At 40.8% G+C, this 20,046-nt stretch overlaps 2 protein-coding genes across 4 annotated transcripts in view; one reads left to right on the top strand and one right to left on the bottom strand.

The window, feature by feature from the left end:
• The window catches only part of FAM162A (family with sequence similarity 162 member A), a 43,628-nt gene extending 31,182 nt beyond the window's left edge, over nt 1–12,446 (top strand). Inside the window, exons 2-5 of one of the 2 annotated variants that reach the window (XM_059064420.2) lie at nt 3,055–3,177; nt 6,208–6,316; nt 9,403–9,511; nt 12,224–12,446. In XM_059064420.2, the coding sequence (XP_058920403.2) occupies nt 3,055–3,177; nt 6,208–6,316; nt 9,403–9,511; nt 12,224–12,316 (434 nt within the window). In that variant the 3' untranslated portion in view covers nt 12,317–12,446. Of the gene's footprint in view, nt 1–3,054; nt 3,178–6,207; nt 6,317–9,402; nt 9,512–10,498 lie in introns of both variants that reach the window. The other variant, XM_067034461.1, reaches the window with a different exon arrangement.
• Nucleotides 12,447–14,152: 1,706 nt separating this feature from the next.
• Nucleotides 14,153–16,861, bottom strand: WDR5B (WD repeat domain 5B). 2 transcript variants are annotated; one of them, XM_059064409.2, is made up of 2 exons: nt 16,749–16,861; nt 14,153–16,330 (listed from the first exon to the last, which is right to left on the bottom strand). In XM_059064409.2, the coding sequence occupies exon 2, from the start codon at nt 16,255–16,257 to the stop codon at nt 15,268–15,270; it is 990 nt and encodes a 329-aa protein (XP_058920392.1). In that variant the 5' UTR covers nt 16,258–16,330; nt 16,749–16,861; the 3' UTR covers nt 14,153–15,267. The 2 variants fall into 2 exon arrangements, with proteins under 2 accessions (XP_058920392.1, XP_066890561.1); XM_067034460.1 differs by having other exon boundaries at nt 16,783–16,855.
• Between the last annotated feature and the right edge of the window lie 3,185 nt (nt 16,862–20,046).

The raw sequence follows: 20,046 nt of genomic DNA, 5'->3' as shown, positions 1-20,046 counted from the left end.
GAAGATGTGGCACATATGTACAGTGGAATATTACTCAGCCATAAAAAGAAATGAAACTGAGTTATTTGTAATGAGGTGGATAGACCTGGAGTCTGTCATATAGAGTGAAGTAAGTCAGAAGGAGAAAAACAAATACCGTATGCTAACACATATATATGGAATCTAAGAAAAAAAATGTCATGAAGAGATTAGTGGTAGGACGGGAATAAAACACAGACCTACTAGAGCATGGACTTGAGGATATGGGGAGGGGGAAGGGTAAGCGGTGACGATGTGAGAAAGTGGCAGGGACATATACACACTACCAAATGTAAATTAGATAGCTAGTGGGAAGCTGCCGCATAGCACAGGGAGATCACCTCTGTGCTTTGTGACCACCTAGAGGGGTGGGATAGGGAGGGTGGGAGGGAGGGTGATGCAAGAGGGAAGAGATATGGGAACATATGTAAATGTATAACTGATTCACTTTGTTGTAAAGGAGAAACTAACACACTATTGTAAAACAGTTATACTCAAATAAAGATGTTTTAAAAAGAAAAGTTTTCTTAACAGCAAGAGAAAAAGAAAGCAAGGAAAGTATGTTTCTTACCAACTATGGGAGATCCAGTGCTTTAATCACATTTTACTCTTCATCCCTCTCTTGCCTCTCCTTATTGCTTCAAACTCTGAAGCTACAATGACACTCAATTAGCAGTTTGGAATTTCAAAGGTACATACTGTTTGTCCACTAACAAATAGATTTTTAAAACTGCTTGAATTCTCCTGTGATGTTTTAAGCACAAAGCTGTGAGGGCACACTCTTGTCACATTAAAGGCAAGTCTTGGGCATGCTTTTCTTTGTCACCCAGAGTATCATGGAGGGCCAGGACCCAGGTCAGATTTATCATTGGTGCCTTTCCAGCTTTCTTTTCTGTTTCATTCTACTGCAGTGTTCCCTTTCTTCCATGTCCTAGGACCCTAGGGCTCTTTTGTGACCTTCTGACTGAATCCTATATCAGTCCTGCTCTCTCGTATACCATGACACCCCCATACTCAGAATTATCCGTTTTACCGTCATCAGAACTGTTTATGGCTGTCTCTGCTTTGAATTCTGATTAATTATTGACTGATTAAAAATGTCCATGCTAATGCTGAAGGTGAAAATTTCTAAGTTCTTAAGCATGCATTCTTTTTAAGAAGGAATGTGTTGCTTAGATTTGTTCACTGAAAAGGTCTGGAAACAGTGACAAACTCAGTAACAATGAACCTCCTTCAGGCATCTCTAAGAACAGTTTCTACTTAAAGGAACCAGAGCACTTTGGAGGAATGTCTGATTCCAAATCTGGGTCAGGAAGCATTTAAAATGAGTACAGAACATGTTAGAAAGTAAGGCAGCTATAAATGATTACTGGGTGCATGTTGAAAGGACCCAGGAGCCAATTAGAAGGGTCCCGAGTGACTAAAGATAGGAACATTGGGGCATTAAAAAGAAAAATAACTGGAATGGACTGGAGCACATCACGTGTGTTAAATGCAAGAGTTCCTTATGTTACTTTTAAACAAAAGGTTACCTGTGGAGGTTGCAAGGAAACTAATTCATTAATTTGAAAACTGGCAAATAAAGGGAAAGAATCAAGCATTTATTCTACATTTCTTATATGACTTTTACCTTAGGATAACCAAATAGGTAAAGTAGAAAAAAATACTACCATCTTGCAACCCCTAACGAAACAGTCACCAATGTCTGGTTAAAACATTAGATGAAACGTTGATGGAGGACTTTATAAGGATGAGTCACACTGATAGTATCTACTGCTCAATCTTAATATCACAAAAAGACAAAATTGACGTATACCTTAGGATGTCATATGGTAGGGTGTACACAGTACCACCTATGACATTTTCTTGCTAAAAATTCTAACCTGAATCTGATGAAACCTCAAAAATCTGTTTATAAGAAATAGGAGAATTAGAAGAATATGTTAAATAACACCATGGGGAGGCAATCAGCAAAACCTAAAGCGAGGGAAATTCGAACTAATGATCTAGTTTATTCAACAAATAAATGACAAGAAAAAAAGGAGTGAGAGACCTATACAGCATGCATCAACTGTATTCAGTGTGTGCACCTATTTAGAATAAATCCACTGTAAAAAAAATTGTGAGTCCGTTGGAGAAATTGAATCATAATGTCATTTGATCATAATGTGCTGATATCAAAGGAATATTTTTTAGTTATGTTAATGGTATTCTGGATATGATTTTGAAAAGTTATTATTGTTTTGAGATAAATACTGAAGTGTTTATCGATGAGCTAATAGGTTGTTGGGGATTTGCTTTAAAATAATCCAGTTGGTGGGAGGGAGTGGGTGGGATTCAGACAACACAATATTGGCCATGTATTGATAATTGCTGAAACTGGGTGGTGAATACATAGTGATTTGTAATACTATTCTCTATAGGTGCTTAGAATTTAGACTTTAAAAATTAACTGCATACATATACTATATATGATGACATAGTTTTATACATTTGTATATATATAAATATATATATAGTTTTAAAATTATACATAAATTGTGACTGTATCTAAAGTTGATTTCTAATTGGAGAATTTTATCTTGGAAGGAACAAGGCTTTCTAAAGAGCCCCTTGCTGGCCATTGCAGCCCCCTACCCAGAGTTTTATCAGACCAGTATTGGCAACTTGGCATTTTGTTTTAGCACTTCTGGGAGGTTGCTGATCTTTACCTCAATGGCCAAGAGTCATAATCCATAATATTCCCACCAGAATCATTATTGTTATGATAAAGACATACGTGAGAAGTGCTTTTATAAAACTTAAAGCTGATAATGTTTATGTTGTAAATTTGTAATTTCCTAGTCAGCAAAACATGCATATTGTAAGATAGCACTAAGCATAGCACCTTAAATATAGTACATGTATCTTACATATAGAGTAGGATATTCATTTTTTAGTGAGTTAATCTTTATAAATGAAATTGTATCTTGCAGGTATTTCTCATTTTGAGACATCAGACTTCCTTTCTCTGAAACATTTTTCTCTCTTTTCTAGGAAGTTATTTTAGGTTCTGTGAAAGAGATGCTTTCTCATCTTTAAGGCTTACCAGAAACTCTGATTTGAAGAGAATAAATGGATTTTGCAACAAACCCCAGGAAAGTCCAAAGCCTCCAACCCGTAAGTTTTTATTAGTCTTTCCAGTTATGGACTAGGCAGCTCCCAAAGACTAGAATAACTTGGAATCAAAAGAACCTAGGGGCTTCCCTGGTGGTGCAGTGGTTAAGAATCCGCCTGCCAATGCAGGGGACATGGGTTCGAGCCCTGGTCTTGGAAGATCCCACATGCCATGGAGCAACTAAGCCCGTGCCCCACAACTGCTGAAGCCCGCGTGCCTAGAGCCCATGCTCCGCAACAAGAGAAGCCACCGCAATGAGAAGCCCGTGCACCACAACGAAGAGTAGTCCCCACTCACCACAACTAGAGAAAGCCCTTGCACAGAAACGAAGACCCAACACAGCCAAAACTAAATAAATAAATTTATTTTTAAAAAAATAGAATCTGAAAGAGAGGTGGTCACAGGGGTCCCTATATCATTTTCTATCATGTAGTTCAGGCCTCCCAAATTGTGCTTATATTAGCTCTGCTTACATGTGGCAGTGATTTCTTCATTTTTCTCGTTTGTCATTTTCATCTCTTGCCTCAGGGATTTGACTGGAGCTTTTTATAGGATGATAGGTGATGCACCAAAGTAAATAGTGGTCTAGAACTCATCTTTTAAGGAACCTCAAAGATGAACCAAATCAAAAAATGATGTTTTGGGTAAAATATAATTAGGGCTATGCACTGGCTTGTACATTGACTTCAGCCATGTTTAGTCCTATCCCTAACTCCAAACCCTGTTATTGTCACCACTGTGGAAGAAGGAGCATAATATATAAACTGTAGGGTCCCAGGAACTATTTGCTTGTTGCTTCTTCAAGGCAGTGCACTAGGGCCAGGCAGGTATTGATGAGTGGAAAAGAATTATTCTCAAAGAATATTTATCAAGAGCTTCAGAATGTTTATACCCTTTGACCTGGTATTTCACTTTTGGGAATCTATCCTAAGGAATAACCCTATATGTGGAAAAAGCTTTGAATGTAAAGATGTTCCCATTTATATATATATATATATATATATATATATATATATATACACACACACATATATATTATATATATGGAAAATGAGAAATTAGTCTAAATGCTAAGTAATCTGGGAATGATTAATTATAAATGTTAGATGGCATGGAATGTGTTTGTCATCATGTTAATGAACAAAGCAGGATACAAAATTTTATGTTGTGCATAAGCACAAGCATGGTACATATAGAAATTACATATATGTACATATGTATGGGGATAAGATTTAGGAAACACACCAAAATAAAAATACAGTGATCATGCTATGACAGGAGAATTAGGGGTGGTTTTTATATTTTTCTTTTTTCACATCTATACTTTCTGAATTGTCTTTAATGAGTATATAGTACATAAAATGAAAAAAAAAAAAAACTAGAGAAAGTTGTGCCAAGCGCTGGAATGGTTAAAAGATAAAATCACAGCAGCTCTATTTCTGTACTTCTAAACCTCTTTTCTTGACTTTGGTTCTTTACGGATTTTTTTCCAAGTGACCTTCCTGTTCCTTTTGCTGTTGCCTTCTGGTTAAGTGAAAGGTGCAGCTTAAGCAAAGGTGATGTGTATGTAGTCAAGGAGATGGTCTTTCTGCAAGAGAGATGTATGCATTATACGCAAGTTGGATGAGATTATCTCCAAGGTCCTTTCTAACCATGACATTCTGTGATTCCCTAGCTTTTTCTGCTCCTTGTCTTCAGTGACTTCCCCTTCCTTTGAAAGCCTCTCTTATAGTCTGAGGTTCTACCTTTCTTGTTCATTTTCATCTTTGGCTGCTCCGTTTTCCTTTGCTGCCTCTTTCCCCTGTCTCCTTTCTGGGTCATGCCCCAAGGCTCAGCCCCTGGTCTTCTGTGTTTCTCTGTCATCCTCACTGGCTCTCCCTTTGCTCCAGTGGTTATCTCCACTCCCAACTTATTAATGAAACCTACTCAGATGGCATGAATTTAGAGTCAATAGATCTAAAATGGCATTCATGCTTTTTCCTCTCCTGACTGGTTCTTTTCACAGTCTCCTTATTTTGGTTAACAATACTGTTATTGTCTTACTCATCCAAGTTTGAGGTTCTTCATGAATCCTTCTTTGTCTTCATCTCCAAATTCTTTCAGTCATCATCAGATTGACTTTGTTGTCTCTCTTCCTGCTGTTATAACTCTAGTTCTGACTATATCACCTCACCCTTGTATTGTAATACCTTGTATTATAATCTTCTGTTTGGACTTGTTACCCACTCTGTCCTATCCTTTTGCTTTCCATACATTGTGCAGATTCAATTTTCTAAAATGTTAATTTCTCCCTTGCTTCAAAGTGTACAGTAGCTCTTGAATCAGGTCTAAAAAGCTTAGCCTGCCATTCAAGTTCTTTTATAATCTGATTTTACCTTACAAACTTTTTTTTTTTTAATATTTCTTTATTACTTGGGGCTGTGTTGGGTCCTCGTTCCTGCGCGAGGGCTTTCTCTAGTTGCGGTGAGCGGGGGCCACTCTTCATCGCGGTGCACGGGCCTCTCACTGTCGCGGCCTCTCTTGTTGCAGAGCACAGGCTCCAGACGTGCAGGCTCAGTAGTTGTGGCTCACGGGTCCAGTTGCTCCGCGGCATGTGGGATCTTCCCAGACCAGGGCTCGAACCCGTGTCCCCTGCATTAGCAGGCAGATTCTCAACCACTGCGCCACCAGGGAAGCCCCCAAACTTTTTTTTTTAATTCTACTGAAGTCAAACAGGCTCCTCACTGTTCTCTTTTTAGTTCATCCTTCTCACCTTTGTAACTTTGTTCATGGTGTTCTTTCAACTTTCAATGGCTATGGCTTATATTGGGAAATAATGTTTTTATTTTACTTCAGTCCTCACAGAATTTTTGAATCTCATTTAAGAAATGAGCAACCTAAGAAATTCCATGCAAACAAAGTTCTAATTAGCTTGAGATTTCTCAATGATTTTGTTTAGCAAATAGCTAAAAAGCACAAATAGCATTTTTCTGTTGCTAAATTTGAGAGTCAGTTTCATATAAGTAAGATATCTTCTCTTGTTTTTCTCATAGACACTTATGGCCACAGAGTGCCATTGCATAAGCCTACGGACTGGGAGAAGAAGATGCTAATATGGTCAGGTCGCTTCAAAAAGGAAGATGAAATCCCAGAGACTGTCTCGTGAGTGCTGAATTTAGGGTTGTAAGCAGCTTTTATTTTTCAGTAGTCTATTTTAAAGGAAAAGCAGTTCCTCTGAGTCTGACTACTTAAAACCTTTCAACCAAATTTTAAAACAGTTTCCACTTCTCTAAATTTAGTTTCCTCTTTGGCAAGTACCTGGAATAATAACAGTGCTGGAAAATCTATGTGTTATCATTGTATCATTGATACCTTATGTAGTGCCTAGTGACGACCTGTTAGATACTCTGCAGTCAGCTGATTTGATATCCTCTCCTAGCTACAGAAAGTGAATAATTAGTTTTTCTTTCTTACATTTCATTGTTAGTGTATAGAAATGCAACAGATTTCTGCATATTAGTTTGTATCCTGCAACTTTACTGAGTTCACTGATGAGCTCTAGTAGTTTTCTGGTGGCATCTTTAGGACTTTCTATGTATAGTTATCATGTCATCTGCAAACAGTGACAGTTTTACTTCTTCCTTTCCAATTTGGATTCCTTTTATTTCTTTTTCTTCTCTCATTGCTTTGGCTAGGACTTCTAAAACCATGTTGAATAAAAATGGCAAGAGTAGGCATTCTTATCTTGTTCCTGATCTTAGAGGGAATGTTTTCAGCTTTTCACTGTTGAGTATGATGTTAGCTGTGGGTTTTTCATATATTGCCTTTATTATTTTGAGGTATGTTCCCTTTATGCCCAGTTTCTGGAGAGTTTTTATCATAAACTGATATTAAATTTTTAAAATTAATTAATTAATTTTGGGCTGCATTGGGTCTTCGTTGCTGTGCACGGGCTTTCTCTAGTTGTGGCGACCAGGGACTACTCTTCATTGTGGTGCACAGGCTTCTTATTGCAGTGGCTTCTCTTGTTGCGGAGCACAGGCTCTAGGCACATGGGCTTCAGTAGTTGTGGTATGCAGGCTCAGTAGTTGTGGCTCGCGGGCTCTAGAGCACAGGCTCAGTAGTTGTAGCACATAGGCTTAGTTGCTCCATGGCATGTGGGATCTTCTGGACCAGAGCTCGAACCCATGTCCCCTGCATTGGCAGGTGGATTCTTAGCCACTGTGCCACCAAGGAAGTCCTGCTACTTTCATTTGTCTTTCTGTCTGCTGTTCTGTTTAGGTGATCTCCATTATTCTATCTTTGAGATCACTTATTCATTCTTCTGCATTATTTAGTTTGCTGTTTATTGACTTTAGCCTGGTTTCACCTCGGCAATTGAGTTGTCTAATTTTGATTGGCTCCTCTTTATAGTTTCTAGGTCCTTGTTACAGTGATCTGCATTTCTAGTGATTGCCTTTCTGAATTCCTCCAGCATTTTTATTACCTCACTTTTGAACTTGGGTTGTTAGACTGGAGAGTTCTGTTTCTTCAGTCTAGAGAAACAAACCAACCTGTTTGTTCTTTCAGGAGATTTCTCTTGATCTTTTAATTGGGAGTGGTTCATATGTTTTTTCATTTTACTTATATTTCTCTGACTCTATGAATTTAAGGGAAACAGTTATCTACTGTGGTCTTGAAGGGCTATTTTTATGTGGGAACGACCCTGTGTAACCTGTGTGAGTCCAATATTCTTGGTGGGAGGGCTGTTTTTGGTATGGATGTCTGCCACATCTTTCCTCAATGTGTGTTGGCTGTTATCTCCTTCATAGTGGTGTGATTTGTGTTGTGGTAAGCAGAGCCTGCACTGGATCTTGTGTTGAGTGGGGCCTTCTCTTTGCTCTGTGGTTGTCACAGCCCTGTCATGAGCAGGGTCTGCTCCACAGTTGTTGGAAGAGAAGCCCCCAGATCCGGTTCTAAGCTGTGATGTGAGGTAGGCAGGAGTGGAGTGCTCCGGCTGGGAAAGGAGCTGCTGTGTGTTCCGCCCCAGGAGCTGACTACCCAGACATGTGCTCTGTGACGTCGCCTGCCACCCACTGTGCAGGCTCACAAAGTACGCTGTTGTTGGTGTGGCCCTCAGCCCCGCCTCTGCTGTGGAGACGCCAGTATCGGCTCTGATTTCAGCCCCACTTCTGTGTGTGTGCAACCACGAAGCCTGTTGCTGCTGGCACAGGACCCATCTCAGCTACAGGAGAGCCAGTAATCAGCTCGGATTATCCCCAGGCGCTGCCACAGGCATAAATTCGCTGAAGTTGCACACCTGCAGGGAATCGCCTCAGATTTCAGCCCTGCCTCTGTATGCGGGCAACCACCCAGCACTTGCACACTCCCAGAACACATAGCGGCTGAGCCACACCCACTGTGAGCTCACCAAGAATGAGGCTGCTGTGGCAAGTCCCTGCCCCTACCTTAGTGTGCTGATAGTGGGGCTCCGGTGATGGGCATGGGCTCTGTCCTCCACACACTTCCAGTTGCAGCCTGGACTACACTTGAGGCCCTTCGGGCTGCCTCCGCATAGCCAAACTGAGTCTTCTCTCCGGGTTTGTCTGCTGAAGCCCAAGTTTCAGCCCTGAGCTGCTGCGCACACACCAGGAGGCAGGCATCTTGGGCTGGGAAGTGCAGCAAAGTGGCCAGGGCCACCTGTGCTGGTCTCTCTCTGTCCTGCCTACTGTAAGCCGGCTGCTTCACTCCTCTGAGCCTCTGAGGCTTACTGTCTGTCCCAGTGGACTTACCAGTCAGCTAAGGGGACTCCCAGTGTGAGGGACCTTTTCCCCTTTCACAGCTCCCTCCCAAGGGTGCAGGTCCTGTCCCAATTCCTTTTTCTTTTCTTTCTTTTGTCCTACCCAGTTATTTGGTGATCTTTCTTACAGCTTTAGTTGTATGAGATCTTCTGCCAGTGTTCAGTGGGTATTCTGTGAGAATTGTTCCAAATGTAGATGTATTTTTGATGTCTTTATGGGAGGATGTGAGTTCTATAATACATCCTTCTATCTTCATCTACACCCCCTTATTGTGTTTCATATACAAAGTGAATTGTGAAAATGCTCCATCCTCCCCAAAGTCCTATACGATCTCTAGGCCCCATCTCCTTTTTTGTATGTATAGGCACAACTCTACTCCTGATTTGTGAGATACAGAGATTTATATCCTTCTGACAACTTCAGAAAGGGTAATTTTAACTTTCTCTCATGATCCCATTGTATTACTAGGTTTGAGATGCTCGATGCTGCAAAGAACAAGGTCCGGGTGAAGATCAGCTATGTAATGATTGCCTTGACAGTGGCAGGATGCATCTTGATGGTTATTGAGGGCAAGAAGGTGAGAGTGGACTTCCCGTCTATCTTTGTGTATTTTCCACAAAAAAACCTAGAGGAAGTCAGGGGTTGACCCTTGTATTTATTCTCTGTGATAAGGAGGCTACTTCCTACATGAGAAATGATAAGAAACAAAATAAGACATAGTAGGAAAAAACCTGAGATATGATGCCTGGAGATAAATAGCAAATCCTAACTTTAGCAAGGTGAAGGCCTCAATTAGTTTTGGTTAAGTAAAAAAAGTAGTTATCACAGATGTCATAAGTAATGTAAAACAAGAAGTATGACACTGGCATACTTACTAATAATAACTCCTTGCATGTCTGTAAAGCACTCTCATTTTTTTATTGATCCCACTCTGCTCTTGGTGAGTGTTATTATCACTGTTCTTTACTTGATGTTCAAACTGGGCCATATTTCTAAGCTCCTAAGTGGTACATAGGAATTCAGGTCCAGAAATCCAGTCATTATTAACAGCTATGTTACTGTCTTCCAAGTACCTTGCTGTTATCTTATTTAAACCTCACAACAACACTGCAAGATTGATAATATTATTAGGACCTCATTTATAGATGAGGAAATATAGCTTAGAAAGCTTTCGTAACTTACCCAAGTTCACACACATCTCCCTAATGGCAGAGCCACAGTTTGAACCTAGACCTAACTGAGGTGATGGTAAAAGGCTCCCACTTATTGATTGCTCATTATGTAACAGGTATTGTTAACCTTATTTAATGACCACAATAATTCTAAGAACCTAAAAGGTAGGTTCTCTTATTATCCATGTTTTGTAAAAGAGGAATCTGAGGCTTAAAGATGTTAAGTAATTTTCCCAATGTCACATAGCTAATAAGTGGCAAGACAAAAATGTGGAGCCAAGTTTGCCAGTTACCAAACTGCATACTATACTATCTTGTGATTAAAATAGTTATATGCAGCAGTACTGGCCAAGGCATTATTTTAACACCATGTCTATTTCTATATATCACAGCTTCCATGTGGAAAGAGATGTCTCGTATCTATTGTCAGATATTTAAAGGGTTCTTCTGCAAACCCAGTGGTAACCGACTTCCTTATCCCCAGTGAGTCCAGAGTAAAAGAAATGAACTTCTGGCTGTCTTTAGAGTCTTGGAATAGAAGATACTGACCATTTAGGCTGATGTTATGGGAGCACGAAGGGCAAGTGTGGAGGCCTGGGTGAAGTTCTCTTGACAACTCTGTTCCTGCCCCACTTCAGTATTTTTTCTGTCTCCCTCTTTGACGTTTCATGCTTAACTCTCAGACTGAACCTGCAGAAGTATGTAGACGGGACATAGGGCTTTCTAGAATTCTGAGAAATCTGCATTGCATTTGTCTACTTGATTATACTAGCTGAGTTTATTTATTTATTAATAAATCTATTTATTTATTTTTGGCTGCATTGGGTCTTCGTTGCTGTGCACGGGCTTTCTCTAGTTGCGGTGAGCGGGGGCTACTCTTCGTGTGGTGCGTGGGCTTCTCATTGCGGTGGCTTCTCTTGTTGTGGAGCACGGGCTCTAGGCGTATGGGCTTCAGTAGTTGTGGCTCGTGGGCTCTAGAGCGCAGACTCAGTAGTTGTGGCACATGGGCTTAGTTGCTCCATGGCATGTGGAATCTTCCCAGACCAGGGCTCAAACCCATGTCCCTTGCATTGGCAGGCGGATTCTTAACCACTGTGCCACCAGGGAAGTCCTACTAGCTGAGTTTAAATACTCCAGAAACAAATCACTCCTGAGGTCTTCCCTAGCCTCATCCAAGGGTATACACTGTATACTTTAAAGAGTTCCTCTCCTGTTCTATACCATAAAATTTTATTATTTCTCTTTTATGGAACTATCCATTTCTAAAAAGTTGGTAAATGCTACTGGAATGAAGAACTTTTGAACTTAATGTGATTTAGAAGACAGAAATTAGCCATTGTGTTTTGTCCTCTCCATCAGCTTACCAGTCCGATTCTCCTCCCCTCCCCATACTTAATTCTTTACATGTGAAATCACACAGATAGAAGAAAATACCACCTTATAGGGTGCTGTCTTCACTCATTTGGCATAAAGAATTTGAGACTGGTCTGTTTATGTAAGCTTCAAAGAGATGTAACAAGTCACAGGGAGGGAAATAAGGGAAGAGGATGGTTGTTTCTCCTCCACTCCTGTCTGCTCTCAAAGGATGGAAAAGCAGGGTAGACACTGCTGGGAGTCATCAGTGGTAGTATTTGGTGAAGTCTGGGATTCCCAAAGCTGAATGTTTTTGGTACAAGAGGAGTAAGGAACTAGAAGGGTGTGAAAATATACAAATGAGTTGGGGAAGGAGAAATGGTAGCAACAAAGAAAAGCGAGAGGAGGGAAAAAAGGGATAGAAATGGAAACAAGAAGGTATTTAATACTAAAGAGAGGAAAAGAGAAAGACAAGGGAATACATTATAAAGGGAGAAGAGAGGCTGGAATATTTAAAGAAAGGAGGCCAGAAAGGAAGAGAAGGTAGAGGTGTGGCATTTCTCTCTTGTGCTTGAACGGGTGAGCTGCTGTTCTAGGAAGGATCAGAGGAGACAGAAGGTGCGTGGAGGGGCTGCTGTGCCCAGAGCACAAGCAGCCAACCCTTCCGTGCCTGTACTTCCCGTGTCAGCCTGCTGGTGTCAGTGCAGTGACATCCTCCCCAGGCCAGCATAAATAATCACTTGTTCAAATTGGTTTCACTTTAGGCTGCCAAAAGAAATGAGACTTTAACAAGCCTGAACCTAGAAAAGAAAGCTCGTCTGAGAGAAGAAGCTGCTGTGAAGGCCAAAACAGAGTAGCAGAGATATCCATGTTGGCTGGATTTTGAAAATCTAGAAACAATGTTGCAGTAACAGGCCTTAATAAAATGAATGTGGTATGAGTTCCCTAATTCTGCTCTAGAGCTACAAATAAATTTTCTTAAAGAAATGACTTGTCTATATTTTACGGCTTTGATCCAGGTTAAATGCAGCCTCAGCTTTTTTGAGAAAATGAAAGAATGAAAAGTGAGACAACTTACTTGAACTTTAATATTAACTCTTCTTTAGGGAGTCAGGTCCCGTATCTTACTTTAATTCCCATTACCAAAGTGACATCTCCCCAGAAGCCAAATGGTTTCTAGTTCTGCATTTCTCTCTCTTCTGTGTCCTCATTTCTGAAGAGATAAGGAGGGCCAGCTGAGTACACTGCCCAGATGCACATTGGAGAGCTAACCTCCCCAAATACCCTGGTGTTTCTCAAGAGCCCTGGGAAGCAGCCAGACCACACTATGCCTTTGTCAGGCATGCTGGTAGACAGAGGCTTTTAGGAGAACAGTCTTTGAAAAAGTCCCAGCAAGGTAATGATGGAGGTCTGGCCACAAGTTGCTGAGGATTTTGAAATCCCAGCACCATGGAGTTGCTTGGGGTCAGCACAGTCACCTCTTCTGCTCCATGGCTTACAATTCCCAACCGGTCCTTTTCCTTCTGCCTTTACACTAAATTTCTCAGTTATGAAAAATCTATCAAATGCATTTTCTTATTAAATTAGTGTTGAAAAATAAGCATTTGCATCTGGTATGTATCTTATTTACAGTTCGACGAGGGTGCCAGGTTGTCTCACATTTAGGTATGGATGCTGGTTTCTATTTAAATATTTCATTTATTCTCGTGTGCTTCAATAGTATTAACGGATGGCAGGTCCGCATAAACATCCCAACCTGCTGGTTCTCTTCAGAGGGTTATAGCTGATTAAAAAGTAATGTATGCAGCTGTTTGGGAATTTGGTTTAATAAAATACTCAGTAAAATGTAATGCACCACTCTACGTACAGCTTCATAATCTATCTGATGATGTTAATTGTGTCTGTCTATATACTTTACAGTACTTTGATCTTAGCTTCATTTTAGATATCAAGCTTTTTGATATTTATCACTTGCAAATTTATCATCAAAAAGCATTGCTTTGTGTACATTTCAGCAGATTAGTTGTTCTTGATTATTTTGGAACACTTATGTTACATCTTATCTAAATACGGATTTTAAATATGGGTAAAATCTAATGTACTTCTTTTTAAAAGTATCATCTCTCTTCATAGAACAATACCATTTTTAACTTCTAAATAAGCATTTTAAAGTGTTGTATCTTGGAGATAGATTGTAATAAAATGTATGATTAAGTCAAAGCTCAAAAATGCTACCATGCAGCAAGAATTTATATAATCATTTCTCATTTTGTGTCAACTATCCTATTCAATAACTTATAGTGACTACCGCTTTTTGGGTTAAATATAAATGTTATGACCAGTATTTAGGACCTGCCCCTATCTAATCCCACTTCTCCCAGTACCCTCACTTATTAACTTCTTAGCAGTCACTCACTTACTAGTAACTCTAGTATCTTATATTGCTTACAACTTGTCAAGCAAATATTTCATGAGCAGTAAGTATTAAAAGCAACATGGGCAAAATTGTCTTCTTTTGTATTCTATAATACCTACTTTCAATTAAGTGATCATTGTACTATGTTTTGCTTAATTCCTAGATTATTTTTTCATGTTTATCATGTCTCTATAGGTAAAATGGGCAGAAAACATTTTCCACTTTATATTTCCTGTAAGCCCTGTTTGAATAAAGTTAACATGTGAGGCTATGGTTAGATACTTTTAATCAACAAAAATAACAGTATAGGGAATTGACTCCGAAAACTTATTGAAAGCAGGCAAGGAATGAAGTTGTAATGGTGGTATAATTCATTGTCATTCATCAAACATTACTTGAGTCCCTCCTATATACAAAAAGTGAAAATACAAAGATAAATAAAACATACTTGACTCCGCAGAGCTCATAGTTTACCAGACACATGGCCCATGAAACAACACAAATTGGTAAATGATATATTTTGAATTTTATAACAGAAGCTATAGCAAGAAGCAAGAAAACTGAATTCAGCTGTCAGCTGTGGCTGGAAGCAGGAAGCCAGTGATGGTTACACAAAGTGGTGATTTTCTGAACTGAGTCTGTAGCATGGGTAGGGTTAGGTGAGACCTAATGAAAGAGAGCAGCCTCATTCAGACACTGAGCTTGCCCTGAGAATCAGGAGAGGGCAGTCTGAAGAGGTAGTGAGAGGTCCTTTAGTAAAATGCCTTTATAATTTTGTTCTGGTTTATTTTTACTTCTTATTTTGATAAAAACTTAAAACTTTCAGACTCTCAGAACAAACACAACCATTGCTTATTTTTCCCAATTTACAAACTTGATTCCATGGACCATTTCACATCCCATCGTGTAGGCTATCACTTAAAGTGTGTGAGTGGCATCTGACATAAATCTCCAATCCACCATCATCCTAGGCTTATTCTCTTAATTCATCTGATCGCCCAAACCAAATACCTTGGAGTTATTCCAGACTCCCTTGCTCCCCTCATTTAATCAGTCATCCTGTCTAGTGAGCCTTCCAAATTTTTGTCAAATACAGTGATCCTCTAGAATAGTCACTGAGAGGAACAGAATGAGAATCTGCTCAAGGACAGACACAAGAGATTAATAACAGACCTCAAGATTAAAGTCAGAAGCCCTGGTATCTAGACTTGCTTTTCCAACTGTGTTGCTTTGCAAATTGAAGTTATAGGTCTTAAAATCTTGTAATTCAAGGCAATGTTTTAAAAAAAATACAAAACCATGCCAAAATTGAGAGGAAACCATCTTTTAAAATACCTAACCTTTTTTTTTTTTTTTGGCCAATTTGACTCTACTACTTGATTTCTAAAGGGTTTAGTAATTACTCATCCACAATTTAACTGTTTTGTCATTTCCTAATGCTGCTGATGCAATGATGTTTTCTGTAGGATGACAAGCTGCTGAGATTACGACATCTGTATGGCCTTGTAATTTCTGTACAATCTCTTTAGTCTGAAGGTTCCAAATGTAAACCAGGTTATCCTCTGAACCAGACACAATCCACTTTCCACCAGTAACTGAAAAGCTGGCAAATATGCAGTATTTCTCGTTCTTGTGACCGGTATACGTCTTCAGGCATCTGCCTCTGCTATAATCCCATAGTTTAAGAGTATTGTCCAAAGTTGCAATGAGAATATATTTACCATTTGGAGAAAATTTTACAAAAGAGACAGGAGGGTTATCATCATCAACAAGTGTTTTTAAACACTGACCTGATGCAGCATCCCAGATTCGACAGACACCATCATAGCTACCTGACACTATCAAGGACCCGCTACAATTGAAGTGAACAGCAGAAACTGGGTCAGAATGAGCAGACAAAGTCTTAAGGCACTTTCCTGTTTTCACCTCCCATATTTTCATGCTCTCATCAAAAGATCCTGAAATGATGAGGTTAGATGGTGGATTGAAATTACAGCAAAAAACATAATCACTGTGCCCCGGGAGCGTTTTCAAACATTTTCCAGATCTCACATCCCAAATCTTTAGAGTTTTATCATCTGAGGCAGAAACAAGACGACCGGAATCTGATGACCAGGCAACATCTGATATTTCCAGATTGTGTCCTTTAAGTGTTTTCTCATGTTTTCCATCATAGGCTCCCCAAATTATAATTACTTTATCAGCAGAAGAACTTGCCAGCCATTCTCCATTAGGACTAAACTTAACGGATGATACTGCTTCCGTATGTCCCACCAGAGTAAATTTCAGAGCATAGTTTGGTTTTTCAGACACACTCTTGCTCGGATTGGCTGATGAGAGAGCCGACTCTGCTTTGGCGCCTCCTGACTCCTTTGTAGTCATGACTCTGAAGCTCCAAGTCTGTAGGCTGGCTAGATGTCCGGTCCTGAACCAGGCAGCCAGTATTTTGGCCCTTCTGTCCAGTAAAATGAAGATAAAAAACATCGGACTCAAAAAAAAAAATCAAACTAAAAAACGGTATTTTAGTGACAATTTCTGGATCGTTTTTAAACTACAATATACACTGATACAGCAGCACGGCTTGGACCGCTTCAGTTTTTCCCCGCTTCTTCCTCTGTAAACAAATACTTGAGAAATACTTTTAAAAGGGTCCTGTGCGCAGTCGGCAAGTAAGGGATTACTGCTGGGTATTCTGCGAATGTATAAAGCGGTCCAAAGCTGCACGCGGCGGGGTGGGGCGAGGGGTGGTGGTGGGAATCTACAGAAAGTATTTCTCACCGCTCCTCCCCCCAGCTCTGAAATGTTTGAGACTACTGAGCACCCACCCCTACCCGCCAGACTTTAGGTACTCTACTTGAGCATGAATGAATCACCGCTTTAAGCAGATTTCAGAAGCTAAGCGAAAACCTGCGGGATCGCTTCCCTGAGGTCCAGGCCTGCGGCTCACTCTCCACACCGCTCCGTAGCGAACTAACGCGGGGGCAGCACAGCCGGGCGCATGCGCAGAGGGTGCCCCTTCCACCACCACTTCCGAACCGAGGTGACTTGTGGGGGAAGCCCTCTTGCGCTTGCGCAAAAGAAAGTCCTGAGGTTTTTCTTCCGGCCTTCTGCAGCCTAGCAGTCTACGCGCGAGCAGTGCGCTGCGTTCTTGGGCGAGAGGGAAAGTGAACAAGGCTTCTACCAGACCTCACTGGCTAGCGTGGGAAGCAGTGAGTATTTCGAAAAAAACATTCATTACTTTTTGGAAACCGTGTGACGAGAACGGACTGAATTTTGTGATGCCCGTAGCTGCAGGGTTAAGGCTGCATTTGGATGTAAGGCGCTCAGACCGCGCGTTTCTTAGCAGACCGGGGCCCACCCAGAGCCGATTACTCTGCGTAAGCTCCGGCTGCACAGGTGGCTTTCATTCTGTTCTCCTCCACCTGCTGTGGTGTAGAGCCTGTTGGCGGGTACGAAAGACTGCAAGTAGGCGAGGGGGACGTAGCTAAATTTACGCCCAGATTGTAAGACTTCTGATTTAAAAAGTGTTGCCTAAACGTTTCGGGAAGGATAAAGAATATGTGTTAGGGGCCTTTAAAGGCCAGTGCCCAGGTAGCCCGACATGGTAGTGTCGGGGGAAATGAGCAGACGTTTGTCTTAGAACTTCCTTACGGTTTAAATTTCCAAAGACAAGGAAAGTTCAGATCTGCATAGGTGTTTGGAACGGAAAAGGTGGGATGGGGTAAGAAATGTGTAAGGTTAGTCCTAACTAGGCTTTAGCCAGCCCTCCCTACTTTTAAGAAATTATTAGTGGCTGTGAAGTATGTGAAGGATAGATGCTTTTCAGGTGTAAATTACTCTTTAAACAAGAATAAGTCTACAAAAAATGGAAGCCTGACTAGTTTCTCCAATCCTGTATAGTCTGTCCCTTGGTATCTACAGGGAATTGGTTCCACGACACCCTCTCCCTCCGCCCCGCCACACATCATACCAAAATCCACTGGACGCTCAAGTCTTTTGTATAAAATGCTGGAGTATTTTCATATAACCTACTCACATCCTTCCCTATACTTTAAATCATCTGTAGATTACTTACAATACCTAATACAATATAAATGCTATGTACATAGTTGCCAGATGAAGCAAATTCAAGTTTTGCTTTTTGGAACTTTCAGGATTTGGGGGGGAAGGTTTTTTTTTTTTTTTTTTTTTTGCGTTACGCGGGCCTCTCACTGTTGTGGCCTCTCCCGTTGCGGAGCACAGGCTCCGGACGCGCAGGCTCAGCGGCCATGGCTCACGGGCCCAGCCGCTCCGCGGCATGTGGGATCTTCCCAGACCGGGGCACAAACCCGTGTCCCCTGCATCGGCAGGCGGGCTCTCAACCACTGCGCCACCAGGGAAGCCCGGGGGAAGATTTTTGATCTGTGGTTGGTTGAATGTGAGGATGTGTAACCCACATATAGGGAGAGTCGATCGTAATTGCTCAATAAAGACTGCCCAAGAGAGGCTGTTAGTGTTGTTTGAAAGGTTTTCCTGGTAGCCAGTTGAAGTGAAGAGGCAAGTGTGTCTCATGACGTTTTCTGTCAGTCACCAGTTAAATCATTTGGAAACAAAGGGTCTCCTGTCGTATACTTACTGGGGATAATTTAAAGTCTTGCTTTTATAAGGCACAACAGCATAATTAGATCACCTAGAATAAACTAGTAAAAACCTCATTACTTAAAGACCCTACTACTCTAGTTTGGAATTTAGACAGGAATTGACTTAGGTAGTGCAAATTAACAGTATAAACACAATGTGGTGCTGAGAATGGGAAGAGCATCTTTAAAATGGTTTGAAGCATCCATTTTTGTACATTATCTTAATCTGATTAAACTCCACCTCCTCCCTCTCCTTTCCTCCTCCCATTTGCCAGGGTGAGACTGATTTTTACTGGGAAGCTTAGAAACACTCTAAATAACTCATTAAAAGAATAAATTTAGGGCTTCCCTGGTGGCGCAGTGGTTGAGAATCCGCCTGCCGATGCAGGGGACACGGGTTCGTGCCCGGGTCCAGGAAGATCCCACATGCCGCGGAGCGGCTGGGCCCGTGAGCCATGGCCGCTGAGCCTGAGCGTCCGGAGCCTGTGCTCCGCAACGGGAGAGGCCACAACAGTGAGAGGCCCGCGTACAGCAAAAAAATAAATAAAAAGAATAAATTTAAAAGCACTTCACAGAACAAAGCACAGGCTTTGTTTCAAAGAATATAAGTAAATCTGTATTTTTCCAACGCAGAGTAAAGAAAGGCAATTAGACAAGGTAAACTATAAACACATGGTCTGAGGGCTAAGATGGATGTTGGTACTGGAGTATATTTAGCCCACTAGAAATACCACAAGCATGAGGGAGACAGGGGGCACACAATTAAGAATGTGTTGACAGGAATATCCAGAAATGTTTTTGCATCAGATTTTCCCAAAATTTGAGAGATTTCAGTATTAAAATTCATTTATTGGTGTCTGCAGTGTTTTTATGAGTAGCGTCAGGAACTCGTGTAAAGAAAAAGCTATGAACAGAACTAGTTAAATCTTTATTCATTAGTCATGTTCTAATAGTAACATGTAGTCCTAATATCGTAGTCTGTATGGATTAGGACAAAGAATTAGTTTACTTCCTTGGGAGGAAGGGGAATATCAGCAACTGTGGACTGTGTAGGAATAGGGAATACTGATATAAGTAAATCCAAAGTGGCTGAAACCAGAACTAGAGATTTGCATTTGGGGCTCTCAAGCAAAATTCCTTACTCGGTCCCGTTTTTAATCATTTCTGTTTTTGCTACTTTTAATCTTCACCAGATAGGTGGTTTGGAAGTTTCTCTCCCATTAAAGTTTCTTTAAATTTCCCATAGAAGTTTTAGAACTGAAAAGTCTCATCTGTGGTTGAAAGGTTTATTCTCCTTGCCACCCAGTAAAGTTGCAATTCTAAGTAGAAATATTGCCACAAATGGGTCATTTTTTTTTTTAATTCTAAAAAAAATTGGAGGTGGGGGGTGGGTATGTGTGTCAGACCGTTTTTAAAAACGGCCTGGGAGTGATTCCTATACTAAGGAACAACTTGACTGACGTCCTTCGTAGCAACTGATTACCAAATCCAGACCTCAAAAATCAAGCATAATGGAACTCTACACATACCCAGTTGCTTAAGACCGCTAGCA

This window comes from Kogia breviceps, chromosome 5, assembly GCF_026419965.1.
Source record: "Kogia breviceps isolate mKogBre1 chromosome 5, mKogBre1 haplotype 1, whole genome shotgun sequence".
Classification (NCBI taxonomy): Eukaryota; Metazoa; Chordata; class Mammalia; order Artiodactyla; family Physeteridae; genus Kogia; species Kogia breviceps.
This window is presented reverse-complemented; position numbering and strand designations above follow the sequence as displayed.

Excerpts from the sequence above, each read along its gene's own strand:
- WDR5B (XM_059064409.2), bottom strand. The coding sequence starts at position 16,257 with ATGACTACAAAGGAGTCAGGAGGCGCCAAAGCAGAGTCGGCTCTCTCA.